At 33.1% G+C, this 26842-nt stretch overlaps 2 protein-coding genes across 2 annotated transcripts; one reads left to right on the plus strand and one right to left on the minus strand.

Moving 5' to 3' along the window:
* Window positions 1-2827: 2827 nt before the first annotated feature.
* Window positions 2828-6426, plus strand: LOC128206641 (mucin-22-like). The gene is made up of 5 exons (XM_052909228.1): window positions 2828-3147; window positions 3351-3413; window positions 3607-3741; window positions 4023-4136; window positions 4826-6426. The coding sequence occupies exons 1-5, from the start codon at window positions 2832-2834 to the stop codon at window positions 5206-5208; spliced, it is 1011 nt and encodes a 336-aa protein (XP_052765188.1). The 5' UTR covers window positions 2828-2831; the 3' UTR covers window positions 5209-6426.
* Window positions 6032-19044, minus strand: LOC128204610 (cell death abnormality protein 1-like). The gene is made up of 7 exons (XM_052906013.1): window positions 18921-19044; window positions 15473-17119; window positions 14325-14407; window positions 7368-7448; window positions 7051-7118; window positions 6545-6578; window positions 6032-6112 (listed from the first exon to the last, which is right to left on the minus strand). Exons 1-7 carry the CDS (start codon window positions 18973-18975, stop codon window positions 6032-6034), a joined length of 2049 nt encoding a protein of 682 aa, XP_052761973.1. The 5' UTR covers window positions 18976-19044.
* Between the last annotated feature and the right edge of the window lie 7798 nt (window positions 19045-26842).

Here is a 26842-nt window from a genome sequence, read left to right on the forward strand (position 1 = left end):
TTAAATCCACACAAGTAAAAAGAGCGATAAAGTATTTTCGACATTGAAAACAACGACAAAGTTTTATAGCTTGTCTAGCAGGAGAAATATACCCAGATTGTCTCAAGACGGTTATCCTTCCGCTGCTGCATATGCTACACCTATCCATTGTTTATAAGAACATCGTGTTTAAAACATTCATCTTAATACGGGTTAATGCGCTTTCCACTCGTCGTAGCACATACTTTGCTTTTTCCGCCACCTGCAGAAATTCCACTGCCTACAACGTTAGCAGTCTCCTAAAATAAATATAAATATACACTTAGTCTAGGGTTGTTTTTTTTTTTTTTTTTTTTTTTTAAATCATTTTAGAATGCTTATTAAGTTACATAAATCACATAATATTACATACTTTATTGCGTTGTATTATAGTAATTTTTTAAAAAGCAAAACATACCACATGCTGTTCAATTGCTCCAACTTCCTGACACATCAACTTCTCTTCCAAGGTGTTGATAGCATCCCTTAAGGCGATGGCTTCCTTCCACTTTAACCACAGGAATTTGGATTTTTCCTTCACCAGCTTCCCGTCTTCAAAAACGTTGTCATTGATGTATACATTCATATATTGCCCATTTTTCTTTGCAGAAACACACTTATTAAAGCCGAAATTTATCCTCAGTGGTGTGTTCATTGCCTTTTTTTAAAGGTGTTCGAAAGTTTTTATTAAAAAGAAAAAAACGAAACTATTTCACGAAAAAGTATATCACCTTTGAGTGGATATGTGTGGATAAGAGTAATCTACTCCACTTATATATACCTCCGTTGTCAACTACTCATATCAGTAGGCGTGTTAAAGCTTTCAAATGATTAAGGACACCTGCTGTCATAGGAAAATGTAAATTTTTAAGTTATGAAGTGATAACATCTAAGTTATTTACATTTTAATAGAAATAGTTAGCCTCTATAATCTATCAAAACACCTGACCTCATTCAAATGAAGTGACAACATCTAAGTTATTTACATTTTATTAAAAATAGTTGGCGCCTTGTACCCCCCCCCCCATTCAAATGGAAATGAAATGGTTAACTCTAATATTAATTAAAGTAATAATACCCGATACCATTAAGAAATTTATAGGTAAGTTATTCAACGTATTGTTATTTTAATGAAATAGTGATCGTCTGTATGGCTGTTAAAACACATCACACTATTCAAATGGAAATCATAGATGCTATCATCTATCCCATATCATTAAAAATGTCATTATTTTTTTTATCTATTACTTTATTTTGATGTTCTTCTCAACCTAGTTAATGACGATAAGTGTTATCAGATCTCAAACAGTTACCGAAGCATTAAACCATTTAAATGTAATAACTCTTCCTGACGTCTTTAGAAGCGAGAGCGATAAGGTCTAACATACATTTTTTAATGGGAGTAGATGGTGCCAATAAGTCTACACAAACACCTGATTCCCATTAAAATTACCATTACTATATAATTGGAAAACACCTGCTATTATTAAAAAATGTAAATTAAAACATTATCCAGCGATAAGGTATAACTTACATTTTTAATGTAAGTAAATGGCGTCAATAAGTCTACACAAACACCTGATTCTCATAAAAATACCGTTTCCATGTCATAAGAAAACACCCAGCTATTATTTTTTTAAACATGTTAATTTTAACATTATTCAACGATAAGTATCATCTTCAATATAATGTTTAACAAAATAAATGTAAATGAGAGTAGTTTCTGTCAATAAGTAAAGTACTATAAAAAGCACCATACACGTATACTTAAAGTTTTGAAAATAGTTTGAGAGCTTATACTAAAATATATTTGAGAGGTTCTACTTCATATTTAATACATTTTTTGTTTTTGTTTGTATTTTCCATATCAACAATTATGTTTCAAGAACTTTGGATGGAAGAATGTGGAATATGCTATGAAGAAGCTGAAATTTATTTTAAAAATACTTGTCAATGCACCGGTCTAGTTTGCAAAAAATGCTTTAAAAGGTTGACTAGTTGTCCTTTTTGCCGTCACGTGTTTAACTGGGATCTACCAGCCTATGCTCCATTACCAACGGTTATCCCTTCTTCAATGCAAAGATACGGACAGACTTCGCCGATATTCAATTTGTTTCTGGAACCTAATGCGTCAGGGGGAGCAGCTCTCCCACTTTCCGCTGGATACTTCCCATCCACTAACTTGGACCATAGACATAGCCAAAGGGCACGAAGGAACTGGAATTATTGGTTCCATTTTTTGGATGGGTTAAACATTATGAGACCGCATGTTACCCAACTGTTTAATCACGATCATATTCACATCCTCCTTCGCACGGGACGTTTCGACGATATAAGCCAAGCTGGAATATGCCATGACAGACGTAGGGCTTATCAGTTTGTAACACGGCAGCTACAAATATTTGTAAATTCTCTATCATAACAAACAATGACACGTAACTACCTTACTGTATGTATTTAATCTATGTATGAACCTGTGTTTTTAATGCGCTAAATTATTATTACGCATTTATTTATTTATGTAAAATTTTTAATAATTAATTATGTTCACTAATGTTATTATATTTCTTTGAGTGTTATACATGCTTATTAAAATATACATATAGTCGGTTAATAGCTATTCATAGCTAATGTTTCCTCGTTGTGCTGTATCGACTAAAAATAAAATTTGATTTGATTTGATTTGATTTGTATACACCTCCTATACATATGAGGTATTCTGAATGTACACAGTCTACAAGAAACTGTTGTGTGCTCCTCCCCGTTTTAATATTAACCGATTTGACTCAAAGAGAAGTTCAAGGTCAAAGAAAATGGCGTGGCTTTTACCCACCTCTTTATGTATCTGCATTGTCATCATCAATGCTCAACTTACTGCTTTTTCTGGAGATGAATTATGTGATGATTCCGATATCTGTACTTTAGTGTATAGGGGTCCGGGAGTTTATACTCCCACAATGTACCACGATAGATACATAATTAGTGAACAGTTTGCAGAGACAGCTTCATTCAACTTTTGTAACAATAAATCGAACTCAACGGAAATTGAATTACAAGATTGGATCATAAATTGTAGTCACATTATTTGCGGCTGTGTGAAAGTTGTCGGCAGTAAAAAAACATGCTGCAGTAAGTAATGTTTTTGATTGTTTTTGTTTTTTGTTTTTTTGTTGTTGTTGTTGTTGTTGTTTTTGTGTGTGTGTTGTATAACAAATCTTCAGTGAAAAACCATCATTCATAGCAGCATTAACACACCATAAAAAATGTTACAGTATATTTTAAAAAGTTAATTAACCATTTCCATAGTATTGAATTGATTTTATATTTCATAGGTACTGATACAAAGTTGACCACAGTCACTGCTGACACCGCAAAACCTACACAAACTTCACACGGTAACTGATATTATGTTTTATTTCTTTTATTAAATATCGATTTTGTCATGTTGTAAAACTTTCAAATGAGGTTATAAGATAAACTTAGTGAATACATGAGACCCTCAATGGTAACCGTAAACCATCATTGTGTGTCTCAAATCATGTTGAATAACGGAATTATATAGTATTGAAATGATTTTATATCTCTTAGGTACTGGTACAAAGTCTACCGCTGTAGGTATTGGTACAAAGTCTACCGCTGTAGGTACTGGTACAAAGTCTACCGCTGTAGGTACTGGTACAAAGTCTACCACCGTCACTGCTGGCACTACACAAACTACACACGGTTATTGATATTATGTTTTATTTCTTTTATTAAATATAACAAAAAAGTTAACACATCTTATGTTGTTATTTCTTTTATTAGATATAACAAATATATTCTATTTACAAATATCAAATATAAATCTCCATTTTTGTCATGTTGTAAAACTTTCAAATGAGGTTATAAGATAAACTTAGTGAATATATGAGACCCTCAACGGTAACCGTAAACCATCATTGTATGTCTCAAATCATGTTGAATAATGAAATTATATAGTATTGAAATGATTTTATATCTCTTAGGTACTGGTACAAAGTCTACCGCTGTAGGTACTGGTACAAATTCTACCACCGTCACTGCTGGCACTACACAAACTACACATGACAAGACCTTCAATGAAGTGTTATTGAATGCCAGTAAGTATTTCATGTTTTTAAAATTTATAGTAATAACTTCTTGTATCTTATTTATATGTTCTAGAGTCCAAGACTTGTTATATTCATTTATAATTTGATTTTTTCCCATTATTTTCAATATTCTTTGCTTTATAAATTATATCTATTTCCTTTATGTACAATATGATTTCTACTTTCAGCAAAATCTAAACAGGCTAAAAACATTTCAACAACCATTGCACACACCGACATGTATTCGCATAATCCATCTCATTCTTTCACAATGTCTCCAATCAACACAAACAACCCATTTCCTCATTATATAATACTATATATAAGTAGTGTTGTTCTTTTCATTATAATAATAGCTCTGAGTAAGTGGATCAAACAAAGCTTTTCAAACATTAATGTAAAGCTGAAATTTTTCAAGTATAAGATTAACCTTCCACCAATATTTAGACAAACTGACACTGTAATAAACGATAATGATTATTTACAAGCTTTAAATCAAACTGATCAAATTGAACTCAGAACCTGGCTTTCAACAAATAATATTTATGAAGATATGGATAGCTCTGAAGATAATATTGAATTTACACAGTTCTAAATATAATGTTGAATTTTCACAATTGTAACTTTCAGTCTATTTTCTTCAAAATGTATTAATACAGAACAATATTTTTAATGCATACAATTACTATTGTTTTCAGTCATCGGTACAGGAGTCACAGCTGGTACCAGTGTATTCTTGATGGTGTTAATATTAATACTGTTTAGACGGAAAATTAAAAAAATAAAATTTGGTAACGCCTCGTTCCTACTAAATAGTACGGTTTCAACAAGAACAGAAAATGACATTGAAAATGTGTCAGTTATAGAGGATGTAGCTGTTGTAACAATTGATCAGGAAAGAAACGTAGTTGCAGCTGTTGCGACAGTTCAAAATGTGACAGTTGATGAGGATGTAGCTGTTGTGTCAATTAATGAGGAAGGAAACGTAGTTGCAGCGGTTGCATCTGATGAAGTTACTGCCGTTGTTGAAACTGAAACAAAAACAATAAGTCAAAGAACAAGGTCAAAAAAACAAAAATGAGTTAATACCATATATCATTTGAAATCATTCATCATCATTCAATTAACATATCAATAGTAACTAGATTTAATAATTGCTGGATCCTGATTCATCTAGGTGTTGTGTTTATCAGTTGTACTTTATCTACCAATATCTATAAAATGTTTGTGTACCAATATCTATAAAAATATTTGATATATTATGTATTGGATGAACAGGATCACAAAACGAAATAATAAATAGAATAGCAGACTGATAAAGCTGATATTTAATCTAAATGTCTAACAACATATCTGATATTAAATCTACATCATTTGATTTCAAATCAGTTTATCAATGGTAATATTTAATATTATTGTCTGTGTCTTGGTACTTATAGAACTGGTGTTGTGTTTATCAGTGAAATTCTACTGTGTATTACAATATCATATCATTTCATGATTATTTTTTTTAAAACGTTAATTATGAAAATGTAGCAAAATTACCTTATTTTTTAGTTCTGGGATGTTCTTTTTTTTTTTTATGCTGCTTACTAACTGTAAAATAATTCAATACTGTAAAACATTGATACAATTTATTAATGTGTGGGCATGCATGTTGTAAAATTATATACTATATCACATAAAATAACATTTTTTAAAATCATTACAGACTAATACATGTAGAATAACTTTGCTATGTAAAAATATAGAAAATGGTGGTTTTGTATTATTGTACATGCTATAATTAAATGTCATCAATTCTTCTAGTAACATTATGGCCTATATTTTATAACACAATATGGTTGTTACATTCCAATAAATAATCTTTTAAACACATTCCAAAAGTGAACTTGTGAAAACACTTACTGCTGTTCCATTTTGTTAGGTTCAACCCTCACAGTTTGGTTGTCTATTTGCTCGACGATGATGTATGGTTCGGACACCTACAAAATACATATTATTTTTAACCTGTTTTATTACTTGTGTTGTGTCTACTTTTAATGTTGTTTTTAATATGTTGTAAGCTCCCCACTTTGTTGTGTATATCCCAAATGTATATATATAAAAAAAAAAAAAATGTAAAGCTTCATTGTACACCTAATATTTTTTTTATGATAATCACTTAAAATGGGAAGCATTTACGTTAAACACAAAACTGGTTGTATTATTTTGTTCCTATTGTTAGTTGTTGTTTTTTTTGTTTTTTTTTTCATTAGTGTTATTTCTGTTGTTATACATATGCATAGTTACAGTGTTAGTTCCAACTTGCTCTTGATTTAATCTTGTATTCATGTATGATCTATTTAATTTTTTATTTTTTTTAACTGAAAACTAATTTTGAACTTCTATTTTCAATATAACATGTTGTTACATACCGGATAGACATTTCGGGTTTTGTTCTTCTGGATACTGCAATAAAATCACATTTCATGTATTTTATACTTGTGGATGTAAAAATAATTATCATAGGTATTTTTACTTTGATAACCTTATTTTATACGGTTTAGTATCTATTCTGTTTTTAATATAATCTCATATACTACTTCATATATTTTGTATGTCGTATATATTCTACCTCATATATCCCATCATATATTTTTTGCATGTCAACATTTTACCTCATAACATTGTCATGTTCATTTTACATCCTTTACCGATGTAAATATTTTTTCATTAATTCTAAAATCAATCACATCCATTTTTGTCAATTTTCTATCAATAACAGTATTATTCGGTATAAAAGGGTATTTTTTAAAACAAAAGTTTATTGTCACGTTAATGTTTGTTAACTGTTTTTAAGTTTCATTTAAGTTGTTGTATTTAAAAAGATGTTATATTTTTTAAAGGTATCATCCTTAATAAAAATATTTAAAAAACCCACCTCTCCTTTTCCCTTTCAGTTTCCATATATTGTTGAATCCCCAATAATTGAGATCTCATGGTTTCTAACTGAAAAACAAGAGCAATAAACATTAAGAATCTGGTTGTGGTTTGTGAAACAATTTCCTACTTGTAAATTTAAATTGATCAATGTGTGTGTATTCGAATGCATTATGGCTTAATTCTGTCTTGACATAACAAATTGGGTTTTCAAATGTCACACATGAAGTAAAATAAAAATAACTTGAAATTGTTAAATAATTCAGTAAAGCAAATTATAATCACAAAGTCGGTTCAATAACAGCAAAATCAACTTACTTGTTCAATTATTGTTCCTTGCTGTTGTAAAACAGCATTTTGTTCTTTTAAAGAACCAATCTCTCTTTCTAAGGCAGCATTCTAAAAAAGTTACAATAAAAAGCTTACAACTTAAAGAGGCAAACCACCAAATACCAAATCGGATAAAAAAAAAAAAAGATAAACATATCAAAATTCCCACAAATTTAATATCGTCATATTAGGTATACTAAAACTAGCTTACTGAGTAATTGTCTTTCCTAAAAAAATAAATAAAAAAATGAAAAAATAACGTAAACGATATTTTAATTCTAATATAATAAATAAGTTGATAAATCGTAAAAAACAACAACAAAAAACACACCTTGTGGCAAAGCAGGCTGTTTTCCACCTGGCACTTTAAAAGCTGTGTTAACACGATGGAAAAATGTTGGTTAGCCATCCTCACTTAACAAAGGTTAAATGTACACTGATGAAAATATATAGGTTAAAAATCATAAATGTGAGACATCCAGTAATCATAACACAATTTTATTTTTCAATTAAAAAAGGGTTATCATAGTGACTTTTCAAAATGATGGTATGTTAAAATGTAATACTTTCATATCTAACGAAGATGTTTAATTCTCATGGTAATGTAATGTTTAAATTATACCATATAATGTTTAAATTATTCAATTTTATTTAATGATATAATAACGCTTTTCATAAACAGTAATATAATTTACATATATTTCTGATTTGGAACTCAGATTAGTAATGATACATGACTCACAATTATTATGAATGTCAGTATCGCTATTTCATAAATTATTTTTATAATACAAGTCATTTCCAAAAACGTGTGAAATATCAGATAATATTTAAATTATTTTAATAGTAGGTCGAATATACTTTTATAAGTATGTCATGTCTAACACGCACTTGTATAACCAAAACAAGTTTAGTTTGAGCTGTTTTTATTAAGTAAATACAAACCTTTTAAAACATATGTAAGCACATATACAAAACACAATAATGCACACATATTAATAGGTATAACTAAGCATTTCATTAAAAACAAAATTGAAAAACTAAAAGCTTATATAATGTTTCTCTTCTTATGAGTAAGTAAAGTGAAAATAATGCTCTAAAAACAAGACACATGTACTGGTATGTAAAAGTTATTTCCCATACACCAAATATTGTGTTTATACTGACACCGCGTAGTACTGACGATAGATCAAACTCGGCATCAATGAAGCCAAAACATAAACAACCGTTTCATTTATAAAAAAACAATGACTAAACCATATCATATCACCCGTAACGGCTCTAGACAAAAGTACGCCCCTCCCCCATCTTCATATGACACACTAAACCAAAAACCCATAGTTCACAGGTACATCACTCTTGTATACACCTATGTACTCCATTGTACGAGTTATTTCCCATAGACCATATACGATAGCAAAAAGCTAAGATTGCTCCCCAGCAAAAGGAGCTAAATCTTAGTTTTACTAAGATTGCTCCACCTAGTTTTCTACTACTGCTGTGTTTGATCGTCGTCCCCTCGAGTGACACACAGACAACGGGACCTATTACTACAATATGCGCCAAGGATAAGACTGGGAGATTCGTTTATATTTTATATAGTGCCAGTCTTTTAACATAAGTTGTTATACTCATTCACATGTCTTCTTTTTATTACAAGTCGCAAAGAAAAATTCAGCCAGCTGAGAGTAGGGCAACATTTAATCTACATGATCACTATATCAGTCAATAATCTTTTTGGTTAAATCCAATATTTTTTATGTTTGTTCCCAACTTGAAACTTGATGGCGGGGCTAAGCCCCATACCCATCGGTGAATTGGTGGTTACAGACAAACGGGCAAAAACATGTTAAGACGATAATTTAACGCAATATAATATACAAGTCCTTAGGTTGTTGCTCTTGTGTTATGGTAACACCTATGTTGCGTAACCCTGCAGGTTCTTGCGTGTTGTGTCTAGTAATTTGTGCGTTTAACCTTTAAACGCTGTGGAAACAGTTTGCTTTGCGTTTTGATTGCGTGTCAGCAGGTTCTTGCGTGTTGTGTCCAGTAATTTTTGCGTTTAACCTTTAAACGCTGTGGAAACAGTTTGCTTTGCGTTTTAATTGCGTGTCAGCAGGGTGTGTATTGGGTACAAACATTGCGTTAAGTTTAACTTTAAATATTTAGCAAAGGGGGGTAAAAATACAAATTATCTGCCCTTATCTCGGCTGGTTGTATTTTTAACGGACTGCTTGGCGCCTTAAAGCGAACCCTTGCAGTTCCGTTTTTTTGCGGCCGCATATGTCCACTTTTTGTTTTGAATTTTATTACAATAAGTACGTAGTACATTGAAGTTATATATTGCGATGTCATCCACGATATTGTCTCTGTTTAAAAAGTTGCAACTCAATAAAATGATATGTTAAAGAGCTGGCGTTTGTTACAGTTTATTTCACTTATAAAATAATATTCGTTATGACTTTATAGGCATAACGACATTTATTTTTAGGAAATAAACCGCTCTATTTAAGTTCTGTAAGAATTGTTTATGTAGTCGCAGTAATACACAACTGTGTAATTTTGACGCATTGTGGTCGTTTGTTTACACTTTCTGACAGCCGGAAGTGCAATTAATTTTTATAGACTGCTTCTGATTCTGGGATCGAATGTAATCAGATATCAAGATTTAAGGCTGAAATTATTAACCAGTCTGTCATAGCTCTTCCTTTCCGTTTTCGTCGTCTGTAGGATAGCATACAAAAATTTACACCCGCCCTCCCACTCCCCATTGTTTTTCACATGTAGAGTAAACAGTAAAGTTTTTTACAGCATCAAGGCATTAAACGGTGTTCTTGCTGTCCTTTTTCTGCTTGTGTATTTTCAGTGCGCTCGGTGTTGTAATAATGATTGAGAGAATTGTTCGTGGAGATGAAAAAACTTGCCAGGAGCACAAACGGCGTCGCTGTGTTTGATCGTCGTCCCCTCGAGTGACACACAGACAACGGGACCTATTACTACAATATGCGCCAAGGATAAGACTGGGAGATTCGTTTATATTTTATATAGTGCCAGTCTTTTAACATAAGTTGTTATACTCATTCACATGTCTTCTTTTTATTACAAGTCGCAAAGAAAAATTCAGCCAGCTGAGAGTAGGGCAACATTTAATCTACATGATCACTATATCAGTCAATAATCTTTTTGGTTAAATCCAATATTGTTTTATGTTTGTTCCCAACTTGAAACTTGATGGCGGGGCTAAGCCCCATACCCATCGGTGAATTGGTGGTTACAGACAAACGGGCAAAAACATGTTAAGACGATAATTTAACGCAATATAATATACAAGTCCTTAGGTTGTTGCTCTTGTGTTATGGTAACACCTATGTTGCGTAACCCTGCAGGTTCTTGCGTGTTGTGTCTAGTAATTTGTGCGTTTAACCTTTAAACGCTGTGGAAACAGTTTGCTTTGCGTTTTGATTGCGTGTCAGCAGGTTCTTGCGTGTTGTGTCCAGTATTTTTTGCGTTTAACCTTTAAACGCTGTGGAAACAGTTTGCTTTGCGTTGTAATTGCGTGTCAGCAGGGTGTGTATTGCGTACAAACATTGCGTTAAGTTTAACTTTGAATATTTAGCAAAGGGGGGTAAAAATACAAATTATGTGCCCTTATCTCGGCTGGTTGTATTTTTAACGGACTGCTTGGCGCCTTAAAACGAACCCTTGCAGTTCCGTTTTTTTGCGGCCGCATATGTCCACTTTTTGTTTTGAATTTTATTACAATAAGTACGTAGTACATTGATGTTATATATTGCGATGTCATCCACGATATTGTCTCTGTTTAAAAAGTTGCAACTCAATAAAATGATATGTTTAAGAGCTGGCGTTTGTTACAGTTTATTTCACTTATAAAATAATATTCGTTATGACTTTATAGGCATAACGACATTTATTTTTAGGAAATAAACCGCTCTATTTAAGTTCTGTAAGAATTGTTTATGTAGTCGCAGTAATACACAACTGTGTAATTTTGACGCATTGTGGTCGTTTGTTTACACTTTCTGACAGCCGGAAGTGCAATTAATTTTTATAGACTGCTTCTGATTCTGGGATCGAATGTAATCAGATATCAAGATTTAAGGCTGAAATTATTAACCAGTCTGTCATAGCTCTTCCTTTCCGTTTTCGTCGTCTGTAGGATAGCATACAAAATTTTACACCCGCCCTCCCACTCCCCATTGTTTTTCACATGTAGAGTAAACAGTAAAGTTTTTTACAGCATCAAGGCATTAAACGGTGTTCTTGCTGTCCTTTTTCTGCTTGTGTATTTTCAGTGCGCTCGGTGTTGTAATAATGATTGAGAGAATTGTTCGTGGAGATGAAAAAACTTGCCAGGAGCACAAACGGCGTCGCTGTGTTTGATCGTCGTCCCCTCGAGTGACACACAGACAACGGGACCTATTACTACAATATGCGCCAAGGATAAGACTGGGAGATTCGTTTATATTTTATATAGTGCCAGTCTTTTAACATAAGTTGTTATACTCATTCACATGTCTTCTTTTTATTACAAGTCGCAAAGAAAAATTCAGCCAGCTGAGAGTAGGGCAACATTTAATCTACATGATCACTATATCAGTCAATAATCTTTTTGGTTAAATCCAATATTTTTTTATGTTTGTTCCCAACTTGAAACTTGATGGCGGGGCTAAGCCCCATACCCATCGGTGAATTGGTGGTTACAGACAAACGGGCAAAAACATGTTAAGACGATAATTTAACGCAATATAATATACAAGTCCTTAGGTTGTTGCTCTTGTGTTATGGTAACACCTATGTTGCGTAACCCTGCAGGTTCTTGCGTGTTGTGTCTAGTAATTTGTGCGTTTAACCTTTAAACGCTGTGGAAACAGTTTGCTTTGCGTTTTGATTGCGTGTCAGCAGGTTCTTGCGTGTTGTGTCCAGTATTTTTTGCGTTTAACCTTTAAACGCTGTGGAAACAGTTTGCTTTGCGTTGTAATTGCGTGTCAGCAGGGTGTGTATTGCGTACAAACATTGCGTTAAGTTTAACTTTGAATATTTAGCAAAGGGGGGTAAAAATACAAATTATGTGCCCTTATCTCGGCTGGTTGTATTTTTAACGGACTGCTTGGCGCCTTAAAACGAACCCTTGCAGTTCCGTTTTTTTGCGGCCGCATATGTCCACTTTTTGTTTTGAATTTTATTACAATAAGTACGTAGTACATTGATGTTATATATTGCGATGTCATCCACGATATTGTCTCTGTTTAAAAAGTTGCAACTCAATAAAATGATATGTTTAAGAGCTGGCGTTTGTTACAGTTTATTTCACTTATAAAATAATATTCGTTATGACTTTATAGGCATAACGACATTTATTTTTAGGAAATAAACCGCTCTATTTAAGTTCTGTAAGAATTGTTTATGTAGTCGCAGTAATACACAACTGTGTAATTTTGACGCATTGTGGTCGTTTGTTTACACTTTCTGACAGCCGGAAGTGCAATTAATTTTTATAGACTGCTTCTGATTCTGGGATCGAATGTAATCAGATATCAAGATTTAAGGCTGAAATTATTAACCAGTCTGTCATAGCTCTTCCTTTCCGTTTTCGTCGTCTGTAGGATAGCATACAAAATTTTACACCCGCCCTCCCACTCCCCATTGTTTTTCACATGTAGAGTAAACAGTAAAGTTTTTTACAGCATCAAGGCATTAAACGGTGTTCTTGCTGTCCTTTTTCTGCTTGTGTATTTTCAGTGCGCTCGGTGTTGTAATAATGATTGAGAGAATTGTTCGTGGAGATGAAAAAACTTGCCAGGAGCACAAACGGCGTCGCTGTGTTTGATCGTCGTCCCCTCGAGTGACACACAGACAACGGGACCTATTACTACAATATGCGCCAAGGATAAGACTGGGAGATTCGTTTATATTTTATATAGTGCCAGTCTTTTAACATAAGTTGTTATACTCATTCACATGTCTTCTTTTTATTACAAGTCGCAAAGAAAAATTCAGCCAGCTGAGAGTAGGGCAACATTTAATCTACATGATCACTATATCAGTCAATAATCTTTTTGGTTAAATCCAATATTTTTTTATGTTTGTTCCCAACTTGAAACTTGATGGCGGGGCTAAGCCCCATACCCATCGGTGAATTGGTGGTTACAGACAAACGGGCAAAAACATGTTAAGACGATAATTTAACGCAATATAATATACAAGTCCTTAGGTTGTTGCTCTTGTGTTATGGTAACACCTATGTTGCGTAACCCTGCAGGTTCTTGCGTGTTGTGTCTAGTAATTTGTGCGTTTAACCTTTAAACGCTGTGGAAACAGTTTGCTTTGCGTTTTGATTGCGTGTCAGCAGGTTCTTGCGTGTTGTGTCCAGTATTTTTTGCGTTTAACCTTTAAACGCTGTGGAAACAGTTTGCTTTGCGTTGTAATTGCGTGTCAGCAGGGTGTGTATTGCGTACAAACATTGCGTTAAGTTTAACTTTGAATATTTAGCAAAGGGGGGTAAAAATACAAATTATGTGCCCTTATCTCGGCTGGTTGTATTTTTAACGGACTGCTTGGCGCCTTAAAACGAACCCTTGCAGTTCCGTTTTTTTGCGGCCGCATATGTCCACTTTTTGTTTTGAATTTTATTACAATAAGTACGTAGTACATTGATGTTATATATTGCGATGTCATCCACGATATTGTCTCTGTTTAAAAAGTTGCAACTCAATAAAATGATATGTTTAAGAGCTGGCGTTTGTTACAGTTTATTTCATTTTGTGTATCATGTGATACTGTAAATTGGTAATACCCAATGCATTTGTTTCACAAATACTTCTTTATAAGTTTTCCCTAGCCGATGGTTATTTATATATTTAATTCAGTGCTACTATTTATAAATAATAAATACAAATCGAACCTTTTACGAAACAACCACATTACAAGCATTGCTATGACTAAAAGTCCCAGAATGCCACCACCGAGTCCCCATCCAAGTGCTGCTGACAATGTTATCGGCTTCTCATCTGTATTTTGAACGCATGCATAAAAATAAAAATATATGTTAACATGAACTTATTTTAACTTAACTGATGTTAAGTAAGACAACATGTCAACATCGATAATGTATTATCCCGCCTTCATGAGCACTAAACGCAACACAGTTAAAGCAACCAGCAATAAACAAAAACCACATTTATTAATTAACAGTTCTACAAAAATAGTTTAAAATAAGTGATGCAAAAATTAAAATACCTTAATATCTATCGATTGTCTAACGTCCAAACATCAAAATTCTGGTTTTGTTTATTTTTAAATTGAACATGCAAATGCACATGACCTAATAAATACACGTAGTAAGCACCATTTAATCCAACGATACTTTCAGAATAATACACACAAAAGCTTGAAACGGAATATTCTCTTATAATTAAATCAAAACCAAGATTTTACAAATGTTCTAGCTCTGCTGAATAGTTTATGAATACTTCATTTGTTAAAGAAGATTCATTTTTTTACCAAGACACTTAACCGTGTTATAAGCTATGCTAGTGGCTATTGTATTTCATTTGACTAATGTTAGATCCATGGAAGCTATTGTCAAATTAGTTGCACTGCAAATCATGAATATATCTTTTTATTGGCAAATAACTCATTGACAATCAGTACTTATATTATGTAGTTTATGTTTCAGATCTGCATTCATAGACAAAACACAGCAATAACATTTTACTATTCGCTAAGTTTTAAATGAGTTTGAAAGTATATTGCATTCGAACCAACCACATAACCGTATGGACATTTCATTGACGTAATGAAGGGTCAAATAAGTTAAATTATAAATGCGCAGTGTGTTCAGAGTTAGTGGCGTGTATCTTAAATTATGTATTCTTTGTTAAAAATACTCGTTTGTTGAAATGATCAAAATTAAAATAAACAAAAAACACATGTATATAAAGCAAACATGTCAATTATTTCGGGCAAGTACGGTCTTGCACTGTTATTCATTTGTTTAAATACCTATTATCCGAATTACGTATAATACACCCCAGTCATTTAGAGACAGTATATATCAATAAAGCCTGTTTTACCTTGTGGACAAACTTTTCCCGTGTATCCAGTTCGGCAGCCGTATAAACACATTCCCGTCTTTTCAGAACAAATTGTTTGGTTGTCTTTTCGTAAACAGTATTCACCACATCTTTTTTCACATTGATGGCCGAATGTATTTACAATGCATCCATTTATACAACTTCCATTTACGTCGCACACTGACGATTTACATGTATTGCTGCATTCCTGTCTACAGTTTGGTCCATATCTTGTATTGTTCTTGCATTTTGAACACGATCCATTGGTTTGTTTGCAAGAGAAGCATGCGGCATCACACTCTGTGTTACAGGTTTTGTTCCAGTATCCATCATAGCATCCTTGAATGCATCTTCCCGAAGAGGAATCACAGTTATTAGCGACGCATTTTGAATTGCAAGTTTCACATTGTCCGGTATTGTTGGGAAAAAATGTAGGTTTACATTCGGAACATAGACCGTATTTATCACATGATCGGCAGGACTCCTGACATGTGTTGTTGCAGTGTTCTCCGTAATACCCAAGTTCGCATGATACACAAGATCCGTCCTCTTGCTTGCAATTATTCTCCTCGCATTCATATGGACATGATTTGTCACAGGATAACCCAAAGTATCCGACATGGCATGAAGAACATTTCAGCTCTTGTTCGCATGCAAGGCACGATTGAGGACATATTTTCTCACACGTCAGACCGTACCTGCCCGGAACACAATCGTGACAATATCCTGATGATGATGTTGCAACAAAGTAATTACTTTTGCATTCGCAATATCCTGATGTTATACTACACCTGTCATTTCTGCAGCCTTTCCCACAACTGAATTGGCAGTAATAACCATAACGTCCAGGTAAACAAAGCTGACACTCATATTTCCCAGTGCAATCCTCACAGTTACTATTACATGTTTCATTGCAATTTTTTCCGAAGTATTTATAGGCACATGTGTCACATTTATTTCCTGTCCACCCGAATTTGCATGTGCAATAGCCATCAGTTTTTGAACATGTATCAGAGCATCCCGCGGGACATATCTGTGTACAGTCGTTACCAAAGTATCCCGCGACACACTGGTCACACATCTCTCCGATAAAATATGCATAACACTGGCATGAAGCTGTTGATGTATTACACTGACCATGAACACAGTGTTCTGTACACTGATACTGACATACATTGCCAAATCGACCGTCTGTACAAGAAGTGCAGTTTGTAGAGCTAATGCAAGATTTGCAGTTAGATGGGCATTGTGAACACACTTCCTGATTTAGGAAATAACCATCAATACAACCAGTGCATCCACTGTTCCTATTACAACTTACACAAAAGTATCCACAGTAGTTCTCGCATATGGTGCCGTAAAAGCCCATGTCACACGCTGTACAGCCAGTCCATATGTTGCATGTTTTACACCGATGTCCACATTCCCTGTTGCAATTTACTCCCCAATATCCATCAATGCAAGAATTGCATTGACCACTCCACCTGTGACAATCTGCACAGTTATATCCACATTTTTCAGAACACGTGTCATTCCAATATCCATGTAGGCAACCATTCATGCAGTACGCACTGTTTTTACTGCATTTGATCTCTTTTCCGGAAGCGCAGCAACCACAGTTGTGACACTCAGTTTGTGCCAATGTAACTAGGAAATAAGAAAACAAAACTAGTAACAACAATCCTTCCATTAGACTTGTGAAATAAAAATGAATGGACTGTATTATGATTGTATGCGTGCTGGATGAAAAATTGCGCCAATTGTCGCACAATTCGACCCTCCTTTCATTAGAACACTCTATGATAAGTGGTTGAATTCTTTCTAAGGTGCAGACACTGGATAAAACTGTTTATGCTAATTCAACGGTTAATTTTCTTGAGTGACGTAGCCGACATGGTTGATTATCGTACCAGATCGATATACACTTTCCATAAACCTTCTGGCAAAATATGGTGACGTTTGGATATATATACGCTTTTAAAGTTATTTAGACCGATTTTAGATAATGTCTATACTTATAGGTATTCAAATAATGAGTGACTCGACAGATGTGCCTGGCTTATATCAAATATTATTTCTATACACAGATTGGTTTTGATTGAACTAAGGCTTCTAAAAATTACATTTAACTGACCGTTCCTGTGCGGTACCTAACAATCCTTGATAAACATACCTAGTTTTTTTATATATATAGTTTGTATGCACTGTGCTGCTTTTGGGGTTTTGTGCTGTTCTTCCATGTTTCTTGTTTGTGTTTATTTTGTTGTTTTATGTTCCAGGTCTTTGGCGTTTACCCATTGCCACTAGATCCGGTTTATGTTTGAACATTTTGCTTATGAGCTTGTTTCTGTAGTTTTTCACATTCTTAAGTTATCAATCCGACTATAACCTTTTTTAGGTTATTACTATTATTAAAAGAGTGATTCCTCCAAAGCGACTAAAGCATTATGACTGGTAAAACACCTTTTAACATATTAATAGCACATGCATTCTTATCAAACTTGGTTATGATCGGACAAAGGCGTCTAAAGTTATTGATCGGACTAGAATAACTTCAAATTATTTCTGAATTTTTAACAGAGACAACTCATTTGGACTCAGGAAGTATGGCTAGTATTTGAATTGGTCAATATATTATAACTACGCATTCTGTTTTAATTCCGTAATGATTGGAAAAAAATCGAAAGCTTTGATCTAACAGCATAGTGGACGCACTACCCGTCCGCCAGCTGCTTTGCAGCAAATCAGCAGTACAATATGTCCCGTTTTATTAACTGGCGTATAAAAACGAGTTATTAAGTTTATAACATGTATCTTTCAAATAGTATTGCTACTCTTTTGGTTTCGTTTTGATGATCTTTACATAGTTTCTTATTACCGATTTAATGTTATGAGTTAACATAGTCACATTGTGCGTGAAAAAAAACAATTTGATAAATCATGTCATAGATGCTGCAGTATTTAAACAGAGATAATATCACAGTGTGCCAAAAACATGTTGATGAAACAAATAATAGATTATGCAAAATTTAAACTACAGACCCTAATTTCTCGAAACCCCTTATAGCAGGATTAAGCTAAGGTCACTATTTTTGGTTAAGAAAAAATTGTGTAGGATTTACTTCTTTCAGTGTTTTTATAAATAAGATATGAATTATCTTTATGATAATCACATTAAGCCATGTTTCATCTATCATAATTAAATTTAAGTATGTAATTTGGCTTATTGAAATAAGTTACTTAAGCCTGTTAAGCTTAAGAAGTTCCGAGAAATTGGGGCCAGAAGATTAAGCTTAATTGACTATGTATAAACTAATTGTAGTGATCAGTAAGTATTAACCCGTTTATAGTATACATGCAAACATAAATATGTGGGAGGAAAAACGCATCTTAGTTTAACAAAATTCGATTTAAAGTAATGAAACAGATAAATAAGAAAAATACTTGCCTTGAAGTTGAACAAATATCAGACAAAGATACACCACACTATAGTAAATCCCCATGATGAAGCTTTAAATTAAATACAATTAAAACACGCTCTTTTTGATATTTTTACTTGAATTCCAGCCGTTCTTTTATTCAGCATATGGAATATTAACTACAAAACCGTATTGCATTCTTCTTAATCGCAAATCGATTTTAAGAATAGTTTAAAACATAAAACTTCACATTCATAAGTGCGGATAAATACGGAAATTAAATAAGGTAGGACTGCTGTTCATTGTATTGAATACATACAACGAAAGCATATATAGTATATACATGTAAACGTTTTAATTAATTGTTTAAGTAAACCTCTTGTATCTAAAAACACCGAAACAAAATCTTATATACAAATAGAAATCTACATCAAAATTAACATTACACAATCCATTTTGAAAATGTCATGTATATGATTTCCCCATTCGCTTTAACATAATGTTTAAGTGAATCTCTTATATATTTTAAACATAATGTTTAGTGCAATATTGTACTATAATTTTCCGTTGCAAAATGATAAAAATGTAAGCAAATGAAATAATTGTGTTAAAGGAAAGATGACATGCATACCTCATTTATCTCACAAGTATGTGTATACATGGGACTTAAAGAACGATAATGCATCCTAATATAAATACTTGGTATCAAACTCCAAGCAGCATGACGTCCCTTTGCTGTACATATTATCACCGCGTTTAATTTCAAATATATATATCTGTTTTACATAAAAAGCATTCAATACTTGAACTTATAAATATAAAATTATTTCCTCGTTAGTGTGTTACATATTAAATACGTTGCGGCCATAAAATAAGATATAAGGTAACCTCACTTTTCACGTCTTACCCGAACCTGTTTGACATAGAACACACGTTTAACATACGCCCTTATATCATGTAGACGATCTAAACTGGTAAATTTTGCAACTGGTGACGTTGGCAACCTCTTAAATTTATGGCAGAGTGATAAAATATTCCGCAATTTAATTATGTTTTGCATTATACATTTTTTGTTAAATTTAAGACAAATTGACAAAGAAAACTTTGACATTTAATATGGTATTGTAGTACGGGACTACTGTAATTTTAACAACAAAAATCATTGAATTCAATTGTTCATCGTGATCACAGTTTGGCATGTTCATATTTATTATTAAAGTTTTCATTTTTACGAGAATCTATTATACCTAAAATTTTGGCGAATACAAATTGTGTTCAGGTGGAAATGGTTAAATCTGCTGTGTTTGATTAATATCCTTGATATTTACCGCGTGTCCCTCATTTTCAGGTTGAAATTGTTTATGGTTATTATTTCTGTGTTACTAATGTAAAAGATAAAAACATAACCATGTTGGTCATAAAATAATTACGTATACAGCATTTGTATGTTGCAGTATTAATTCATTGCCTACATTTGATCATGCTATTGTTAACCACTGAATTATTCATTTCAGAAGGTGTGGAAAACAGCCATTTTCAAGTATTGACTCTATTATTATATATTCATATTGGTATCTTAATTTGAGAGACGGGCAGAGATAAGATTTGTTTTTTGAAATTATTATTTATTTGGATCAGAAATAGATGTGGATTTACCTCGAATATTGACATTTACAAAATGTATCGTTATGGCAAACTGCTTTTATATAATGTTAATTTCTTAGAGTTTACGGCATCGTAAAATCGACATGTAACAAACACATCAGGGGAAATGATGTATTTTATTTATTGAATACTTTTTCGAACTTTGATATAAAATTTGAATGCCATTTTAACGAATTGATGTCATTCCCCAATCACGTTCAAAATCCTTTTCATTTAATGGTTAAACAATACAATGCATTGAATGCGTTTTAAACGCCACAGTAAGTAAGTAAGTAAGTAAGTAAGCCTTTTGAAGCACTGCTTTTAGAGAACGAAAAATCTATAACCGCTTTAAAACAACTAGGCATATAATGTTGCACTGCAATGAAACTAAATGCCTATATTGCGTAACATAATGGACTGAGTGCAGCTCATGGACACCTGTAAGTTACCCTATGGTCTATAAGATAACTGACGCGCCACTGTAAAGGAATTGACTGCTATTGACTCACCATTCTACGGAAAACGCGAACGGAATACGTATTGCTAGCAAACTTCACATAAGGTCTCTAATGTGCCACTCTAGAGAACAGCAAACCTTTAGCAAACCACAACACAGGAACCAAAGACAGCGTATATGTCAATATTATGGAACCGAAGGTCACCATAAAAACAATTGTATTGTAACCGATGATCACTTACATCGACGTAAGTGAGCCGAATGTTTCTAACCTGCCTCTGTTATGAAAGTAAAGGCCACATACTTGAAACAGAAAGAGTGTAGGCCATGAAAACACCGATGTAATGGAACTCCTCTTGCTTACTAGTCTCTGACCGGATAGTATAGGTCAGGATCAACATAGAACCATATGCATTTCGATTCATTGCAAGCACGTTAGTACTAAAATGAGCATTTAATTTGAATAACTACTGTTTCCAAGTTTGTCAAATTTGTTTGAAAAAAGATGATTGATGATTATGGATATTTTTGTTTATTTTCAGGCTGCATGCTATAATGATTTTCTTTAACCAATGATACCATTTTACTTCAAAATGTATAATTGACTATGTTTATTTGGTTGTTTTTTTAAACTATAAGAAAACTCTTGCCAGGGAGCTCTACTTTTACCCCGCCAAATCAGTTTCCACCAGTGTTTTCTCACCTGGTCAAATGGCGGCCAGTGGGGGAAAACACTGCACTTTACATCCCTCCCTGAAATTGACAATCAGAAGTAGGGATATTTAAAAATAATGATTAAATATCAGCAGATTTTGTTCATCAAATATTTGTATTTGAATACCAATTTCGATACAAATTGATATTATATTGAGCTCTATTTAGTGAACAAAAGGGAAGCAACTTGAGATCAATTTTTTATTGCGAATCTTGTAAATGGCTGTGTTATAGATTATCTGTAACCTTCTTTTTTCAATTTTAACATACGATTGTAATTGAATACAAGTTCGTGATCGTTTCGGTCTTATCTATTTATACTGATAACAGGGATACAAAGAGAACGCTGTTGAGTGTTCAAACTGCTTCATTTGGATGAAATTTATAATAATACGTAGAACGCATTTCGATTTCATATGTGCGTTGACAAGTTTATTATGGCTTTATGTCCCTTACTTTGTTTAACTTTTATAAGCATTACTATTTGTTGCAAAACAATACAATTGCAAGATACGGAGCTTAAACTTTGAGTCAAAAGTGTCCGATGTGTCGTTAAACTTCTAAAATAATGGCCAAAACTCAGTAGACAAATCGTAGAAGGCACCGCAGTGGCGTATCCTCCAATGTCTGTTTGGGTCGAGCCACTTACAGAGTGTAAAATTGGCAAATATCGGCAGGGGCGCCGGAAGTTTTCGAACAATTTAAATGCGTGGTTAGAATCGTTGCTTTCGTACTTGCCCCATTGAGTATGTTACACTGTTTTGTAAGGTTTTAATTCAATATTCTTATAGGTGATATTAGTCACACAATTTGGAACAAAACATCCAAAATCAAAGAGTCTATTCAAATAAAGTTATGATGATATAGTATGAAACAACAATTCAGATATTAAGATATTTATTTGCATTAAAATATACTGATGAGAACTACTGTAATACTGAAAGAATTATAAAAAGGACTTAATTTTTTTAAGATCATATAACTTGGTTTCCTTAATTTCTTTATTATTGTCTGGAAGTTTTATACATTAAGATGTTTGCTGTGTACGGTGCAATTTAGGATATCTATACGTACTGGACTATTTGTAATAGCAAAATGGTATTTTCCTATCATGATTATTTAAATATACATGCAAAAATATTGTAGTTGTACAATGAAACGCGCAACTGTTCATATGGCCATCGACGTAGCTCCAAAGCACGGAAAGCCTGGGCCTACACTTCTTTTCCAAAAATGAAAAATACAAAACGTCCAAATCTGCTATAAAAACCGAAAGGTAAGGGGAGTGACGGCTTAAACCTACGTTACTTTCAAATTAAAGCTTCAGGTTAACTAAGTTTTTTTTTTTAAAGTTGAGTGCCTATTTTTTGAAAACGGTTAAACCGTTTAGCATATTGATTTAATACTATTTTTACATCAACCGGCAAGCGCATAATTCAAATGAGCGTCTGTTTAACTCTGTTTTGTTTACAAATATAAAGTTGCGAAGCGGGAGTATATTTTTAATGTCATTCAATATCTTTCCCCCTTACCCCGACCCTGGAGATTCCGATGGATCGTGGAATGATGATTTTAAACTCAGACTTTTATCACAGACGTGGGAGTTGGTAAGTGATTTCAAATTTCCATCGAGATACGCTTGTAAGACGTATGTTTAATCGGAAAAGTTTCGGAAATTTGGGACAAAAATGAAATATTATTTTAGTTTCTCATAGAACAATGGTAGCAAGTTGTGATGGGCCGATGATCGCCGATAATCGATTATTTCGACTCGGCGATCGGCGACCTCATCATTCCATAATCGATTAATCAGGGGAAAAAAGTTGCTTGAATCTGGTAAATTTCCAACTTTATATAGCGCAGTAACTTAGAGCTAAGGAAAGTAAACGATACTTTGAGTTTAAACAGTACTTTCATATAGTTTTTCATTGCGTTCAAATCGCTTTAAAATGGCAGACGGTCAGGGGGGACATCGATCTCAAAATATTTGATTACCCTGGTAATCGGTCGTCCAGGTGCTGTAAACGTGCGAATTATTACAGCGAAATGGTTAGGGTCATTCAAGCCCAAAGTCGTATGAAACTAGGCTTGATTTTTTTTTTAATTTAATAATATTTTATTGCAAAATTATAAACATTATTACAATTGTCAAAATATTTACATACATGTATATAGAAAAGTTTGAAATAAATGTTATCAAAGTTGTATGCAAAAGGGTCGGGCCACAAGTTATCAACAACATTAGTTACGGCCCTCCCCTTATAGTTTCGTTAGAGTTAACAAGATGAATGGTATGTAAAGTAGTATATGCTAAAAAGAGCATAATGCATAATATGCTGAAAGTATATAATGTATTTAATTTGTGAATTTGCGTGTATAAGTAATATTCGTTATATTATTAGAAGAAAGAGAAGAAAAACAACATTGGATCAAACAAGAAAATGAAGAATTGATATAGAAGAAGAAAAAGAAACTGACGAGAGAAAAAAAGGACAGAGAAAAAACATATAAAGGAGACAAAAGCACACACCCCAAGCACAAACCTCATATAGCGTTACATCAAATGTTACAGCGCTTATGCTTCCACATGGCTATTTACTATTTCGTATACTCGCTTAGGTAGTTTGCTGGTGAAATCTTCCTGTATGTTTAATAAAGGCTTGGACTTGTTGAAAGAGTTTACTATTATCGTCATCAGTTAAACTGTCTATACCATTCAGGAGTTTATCAGGACTTAAAGGGTGATAGGGTCTAGTTTTTGTAAATAAAGTTAATCTCGCATTTTCATATAAAGGACATCTGAAGAAATAATGTTTAGCATCTTCATAACTATTGCCACATTCGCAAAATAGGATCGTCACGTAGAAAGTTGTTAAAAAGATCTGCATGAAGATTGCTACATTTGTTTCTTATTCGAGTGTGTTGAATTTGCATTAATCTCTCACCATGATAGTAGTAGTTTGGGAATGTTGGCGGTTTGTACATCTTTTTAAGCTGATATTTAAAAGCTGCTAGTGTGTCAGACATTTTTATTTCTGGGTTAAGATCATTCCATAATTTCGCTGAGGATGGTATCGTGGAATTAGAATACATTTCAGTTCTTCTTGCAAGTGTTTCAAGGTTATCATTATTTCTAAGATTATATGGGGTATTATTTCTAACAAGTTGAGGCATATCGTCAATTAAATAATGTGGCAAGTAACCTTCCTTATATTTATACATCAATATTAGTTTTTGCATTTTTCTTCGATCAGCTAAAGATACCCAACCTATTTCATTTAATAAATTGTTAATAGAGACGGAACAGGTAAGTCCAGTGACTAGTCTTGCCGCCTCATACTGAATTCTTTCTAACATGTCTTTCTCATATTTAGTGCAATTGTCCCAGATTATTGACCCATATTCTAGAATTGGACGAAGGTATGAAACATATATTTGGTTAATAGTGTTCCGCTTCAGTTTATATTTAAATAGTCTCATAGAGCCCAATACTTTGCCTGCAGAATTAGTTATAGAGTTAATATGTTCATGCCATTTTCCATTCTCACTAAGTGTTACTCCGAGATGTTTATGGTGTTCAACAAAGCTGAGTTGGCTGTTATTGAAAATAAGAGTTGGACGGTTATCATTGGTTCTTGAGAAGAACATAACTTGCGTTTTAGCAGAGTTAAAAGTTATAAGCCATTGCTCTGCCCAATGATATATTTTATCAAGATCATGATTCAATGTACGTTCAATGTAATTAACATCAGTTGAAGTAACAGCTAGCGAGCTATCATCAGCGAAAAGGCGTGTTATACTTAATAACGGATCAGCTATATCGTTAATATATATAAGGAACAATAAAGGGCCTAACACGGACCCTTGGGGGACTCCAGCATTTATTGACATTTTTTGAGAGAATGATGATTTTACAAAAACCCTTTGAGATCTACATTGAAGGTAACTTGAAAGCCAATTTAAAACATCACCATTGATACCGTATTGTCTTAATTTAAATAATACACCTTTATGCCATACTCTATCAAATGCTTTACTAATATCACAGAATACAATACATGTTGACTTTTTATCGTCAAACGATTTGCAAATTTGATTATACATATCTAGGAGCTGGTATATTGTCGAATGTCCTGGTAAAAAGCCTGATTGGTTTTTGAATATGAGATTATTTTGTCTTGTTCATTAATAATAATATTGGTAAAAGAGGAATTGGTTTTAGAGGCAAATGGAGGAAGAGAAGAAGTTGAATCATCAACAGTAGATATTGACGAAAAGTAATTATTAAGAGTAGTTGCTTTATCGGTGTCAGTAAATGAAAATCACTGGTCATTGTTTTGCAGTGGTGGTATATTCTGGTCACAGTTTGTATTGCTTTTAGTTAAGAGCTTTACGGTCTTCCAATATTGTTTTTGATTGTTGTTTTTGAAATCATTTAAAGACTCCTCAATGTTGTTATAAAAATTTGTTTTAGCGTACTTTTTCATGTTATTAACTTTGTTTCTAAAAGTTTTGTATTTATTCCAATCGAATGTTTTACCACTTACGGTTGCTACCTTCTTTAACCTGTCGCGTTGTCTTGAAAACTCTGAATCTCGTTTGTGTACCATGGTTTGTCGTCGGATCGTATAGTAACTAAATAATTTGGAGTACATTGTTTGACTAAGTTTATGAATATTTCTGTAAATTTACGTGTTGCTGTATTTATATCAAGCGGGTGTAAAGAAGACCAATCATAATTATTAATTAGGTCATTTAGTTTAGTAAAATCTGCGCGTTTATAGTTCCAGACTCGCCTTTGGTAAGTATTATTTTCCGGAAAGTTAAAATCAATGTATGCAAAAGTACCTAGATGATCACTGATCGAGTTATTTGAATCAAGTATGCCAGCGTGATGCAGTTTTATGTTATTGCTTATCGCGATTGGGTCCAAAAGTGTTGCAGAGGTATTTGTCACTCGCGTAGGAGCATTAATTATATTTGTCAAATTATTTAAAAGAAGAATATCCTTAAATTTATGATTTGAAGTATTGAGTTGATCTTCATTTATGTCACCTACGATGATGATTTGGTTCGAAATTTCGTAAGCCTTCTCAATGCCTAAATGTAATCTTTCCCACATTTTAACAGATG

This window comes from Mya arenaria, chromosome 10, assembly GCF_026914265.1.
Source record: "Mya arenaria isolate MELC-2E11 chromosome 10, ASM2691426v1".
Lineage (NCBI taxonomy): Eukaryota > Metazoa > Mollusca > Bivalvia > Myida > Myidae > Mya > Mya arenaria.